Source organism: Plasmodium sp. gorilla clade G2 (assembly GCF_900097015.1).
Source record: "Plasmodium sp. gorilla clade G2 genome assembly, contig: PADLG01_00_30, whole genome shotgun sequence".
Classification (NCBI taxonomy): Eukaryota; Apicomplexa; class Aconoidasida; order Haemosporida; family Plasmodiidae; genus Plasmodium; species Plasmodium adleri (nom. inval.).
Window position 1 is genome coordinate 1 of NW_021628879.1, and position 4,153 is coordinate 4,153.

Here is a 4,153-nt window from a genome sequence, read left to right on the forward strand (position 1 = left end):
ATCATCATTATAAAGAACATCAACCGATAGTGTATTTGTATTTTCATTTGTATTCATTTTTTTTTTTATCATATCTCTATCATCATTAGATATATCAACAGGAATTTTCACTATAAAATTATCTCATAATTAACTCTTTATTTGTTTCATCTAAATTTAAAATTTCTTTTGAATCATAATAATCACTTTTATCATCAATTTTTTTTTTATATCTTTATATTCATTTAATAAGTTTACATCTTCTTTAGTTCTATTACCATAATTTATATTGCTTATATCATCTGATTCTACTTCTACTTCTTCTACATCTGCATCATTATCACTACAATTATTGTTACGTATTTTATTATTATATTATTATTATTATTTTTTTATACTTTTTTCTTTATTTTTTTTTTAAATTCTTCTTCTTCGCTGCTATATCAGGATTATTATTATCAATATGTTCATCGTCTTCACTATCATCTGCTCTAAATGATAGAAATTTTTCTTTTTATCTTTATCATATGGATCATAATTTTTATTTATTATTTTTTTATTTTTTTTCTATTCTTCTTTTTATTCTTTTCATCTTTACAATATGCATCTTCCTGTTCCATACTACTTTTAATTAATAAATTATCACTTAATGTCTTTGGCAAATGGGTTGCATGTTCAATTAATCTAAGATTATATTTCGGATTAAATGTTTCTTTATTACTATTAACAATATTATCTATAACATTAAAATTTTCTTCTTTCCCTGTTTCTTGCTCTTTTAAATTCTCTATAATTCATTTTTTTTATTAATTTGTCATAGTCCTTTACAGCTATTTTATCAAAATTAAAAGCATTCAAATTTTTTATTTTTATATGATCTAATGCTTTATCAGAGCATGACGATCCATTATCTGTAAATTCATTTAGATTATTGCTGAAATGATCGAAATTTTTAGATGATAATGATCTATTGAGATTATTATAATTATGATCTTCATCATCATAACTACTATAATAATTATCATGATTTCTTATTACATTAATTCTCATTTCTCCCTTATAGGTATTTTCAACACTAAGTTTTCTACTAATAAAATTTAAACTTCTATATCTATTATTATTATTATTATTGTTATTATTGTTATTATTATTATTTATATTATTATAATAATTATAACCACCATATATATTACTCATATTATTATATGTATTTTTATTTAAATAACTATATACATCACTAGTATCTTCATTTGCTGTTAAGTCATTAAGATAATTACTTTTGTCTCTCAAATTTTCATATACACTTCTTTTAGCAATGAAATTGATACTTTCATTATCTTCAAATTTTTTTCCTTTCTTATAATATTCATCATAAGGTAATTTACTAAGATTTGTATTGTTATGTGTATGGATATATATATTATTATTATCATCATTTTTATCATTATTGTCATCATTTTTATCATTATTGTCACCATTTTTTTCATTATTGTCATAATTCTTTTCATTTTTTTCATTTTTTGTACTATTATCTCTTTCATTTTTGAACCCCTCCTTTTCACATACTATATCATTTTCATTTTCCTCATTAGCTTCATTCATGATCCTAGCCTTCATATCACAATTCAATATTTCACTTTTTGAGCTTTATTATTTGTCCTGTTTTTTTTTTCATTAGATGAATAATCATCGAAACTTTCTATAACAGTCTGAGAGTCATAAGCTCTCTCCCAGAAAGATATATCACATGTACGTATATCCTGAAGACATGTATATATATCAGGTAATCTTAAATCGAACTCACCATATTTATTCATCTTCCTCCAATATAGCTCAGGTACAATTTTACTAGAAAAATGTAAAATATTCGTTCCTTTAAATAGCCAATAATTTTTTAAATTCTTTTTTCTTATATAAAAATTATAATCAATCATTTTTAAAACCTTTTCTAAATAGACAATACGAAAAGGATTAGGAGGATATATATTTAAAAATCTATATAACCATTCAAATGTTAAACCTTGAATTGTTAGTATTAATAATACACTACCACTTATATAATAAGCTAATTCTTTTGTTAGTTTTTCATTTATTTTATTTTCTGCTTCTATACGTAATCCTAATACTAATACAATACCACCTCTTAAGCCACCCCATATTAATAACATAATTTCTTTACAATTAACTTCATATCCTATTTTTGAAAGGAAGGGAGTAAATATTAATATCATAACAGTACGTGCTATTAATAAATATACATATGTCAAAGCAATATATAAAAAGAAATATAAATTATCTTTAAAAACATTCTCCATCATTCCAAATGATATAATACCAGATATAATAAAAATACTAGAATTACCCATTAAAGCTAATAATTCTACAATTTCTTTATGTTTTCTTTGAGCTATCTCATCTAATGCTATATGACCATATGCATTAATAAATAATCCATAACATACAATTGATAAAGGACCTGATAAATTCAAATAATATTCAGATACAAAATAACACAAATAACACATTGTTATTGTAGCTAAGCATTGATTATAATAATGTTTTCTATATAAATTTATCCATGCAAATGTAATCATAGCCATACCAATACCAAAAACAGGACTTAAAAATAATAATTTTACAAACAACACAGCATATTGAGATGTATTCGCTTTATATCCTATAGTTAAATAAAAAAAAAATTGAAATAATAACACTGAACTACCGTCATTTATTAAAGATTCTACATGAAACATAGAACTTATTTTTGACGGTGCATCTACAACACCTAATATAGATAACACAGCTACAGGATCGGTAGAAGATAATATAGATGCTAATAAAAAACTACTAGATAAAGGGCTCTGTTCTTGTCTATACATAAAAGAATAATAAAATAATATACCTAATATACCTACTTGTAATCCTACACCCACAACAGCTAAACCTATTCCTCCATATAAAAAATTCTTAAATGCATAATAATTTATATCTTGAGTAGCTTCATATAATAATATTGGTAAAAGAATAAAATATAAAACAGAAGAATCAATATTTCTAGCATTAATTATAGATTTATGTAATGTATTCTCTTCAAACATATTGAAATTTTTAGCTATCACATATGTAATCATTCCATATAAAAACCATATAACTGACACTGGAATATTAAATTTATGAATTTTTGATAATATAAACTGTAACATAGTAGCTGAAATGAAAATAAAACAAAAAAATATTATACCTTCAGAAACTTCGTTAGAAGCTGTTGGCATCTGGTTTTTATTACTATCATCTGAATCATCCAATTCATCATAATCATCATAATTATCTGAATTTTCAATATATGATTCATTTTTCTCTTTATCTCCTCTTTTTCCTCTCGAATCTTTTCTTTTTATTTCTTGTAAAATTCTATATCTTTTTCTTTCACTAAAAGAATAATCAACATCTTTTATATTTCCAAAATTTGAGGATATATCACCAAAAATACATAAATTTTTTATTTTCATATAATTTCTTTTATTGGACATATAACCAAAAATACATAAATTTTTTATTTTCATATAATTTCTTTTATTGGACATATAACATGTGTTATCATTATAATAATAATTATTATTATCAAATGTATCTAAAAAAATATTTTCTATATTTAAAATTCCATCTTTTTTTATATTAAAAATATACATATATAAAAAACTCCCACATTTTTCTTTAACAAAATTATTAATACTAAAAAGAGGCGCTATCCATTTTGTTTCATCATTATTATTATTATTATTATATTCATAAATATATTTTTCTCTCCATAAAGTAACATCATTCTTTTTAAACAAACACAAAAATAATACAATCAATATTATTTTAATTAAGCTAACTGGGTATATTCTTCTCTTCTCTTTTATATTACCTTCCTTTTTTTCATTTCCATAATATAAGCTACTCGTCTCTACATAAGTCATTTTTTCATTCTCATATAAATATTGCTATGTGTGAAAAATATATATATATATCAAATAATATATATATATATTATATTTTTTCATAAAATTCTGTTCTCTTTATAAATCATTTCGTCTTTAACGAAAAAAAATAAAAATAAAAATAAATATATATATTTATATATATATATATTTATATATATATATTTATATATATATATATATATATATAT

General features: G+C 21.6%; 1 protein-coding gene and 1 pseudogene across 2 annotated transcripts; both read right to left on the reverse strand.

The window, feature by feature from the left end:
• On the reverse strand, window positions 1–1,581 carry PADL01_0022900 (annotated as a pseudogene). The gene is made up of 4 exons: window positions 808–1,581; window positions 578–764; window positions 258–308; window positions 1–110 (listed from the first exon to the last, which is right to left on the reverse strand). Coding segments are annotated over exons 1-4 (1,122 nt in total).
• A 23-nt stretch (window positions 1,582–1,604) lies between these two features.
• On the reverse strand, window positions 1,605–3,941 carry PADL01_0023000 (sodium/hydrogen exchanger, Na+, H+ antiporter, putative; the record flags this gene model as incomplete). Its single annotated transcript, XM_028680467.1, has 1 exon — window positions 1,605–3,941. One exon carries the CDS (start codon window positions 3,939–3,941, stop codon window positions 1,605–1,607), a length of 2,337 nt encoding a protein of 778 aa, XP_028541245.1.
• Window positions 3,942–4,153: the final 212 nt, after the last annotated feature.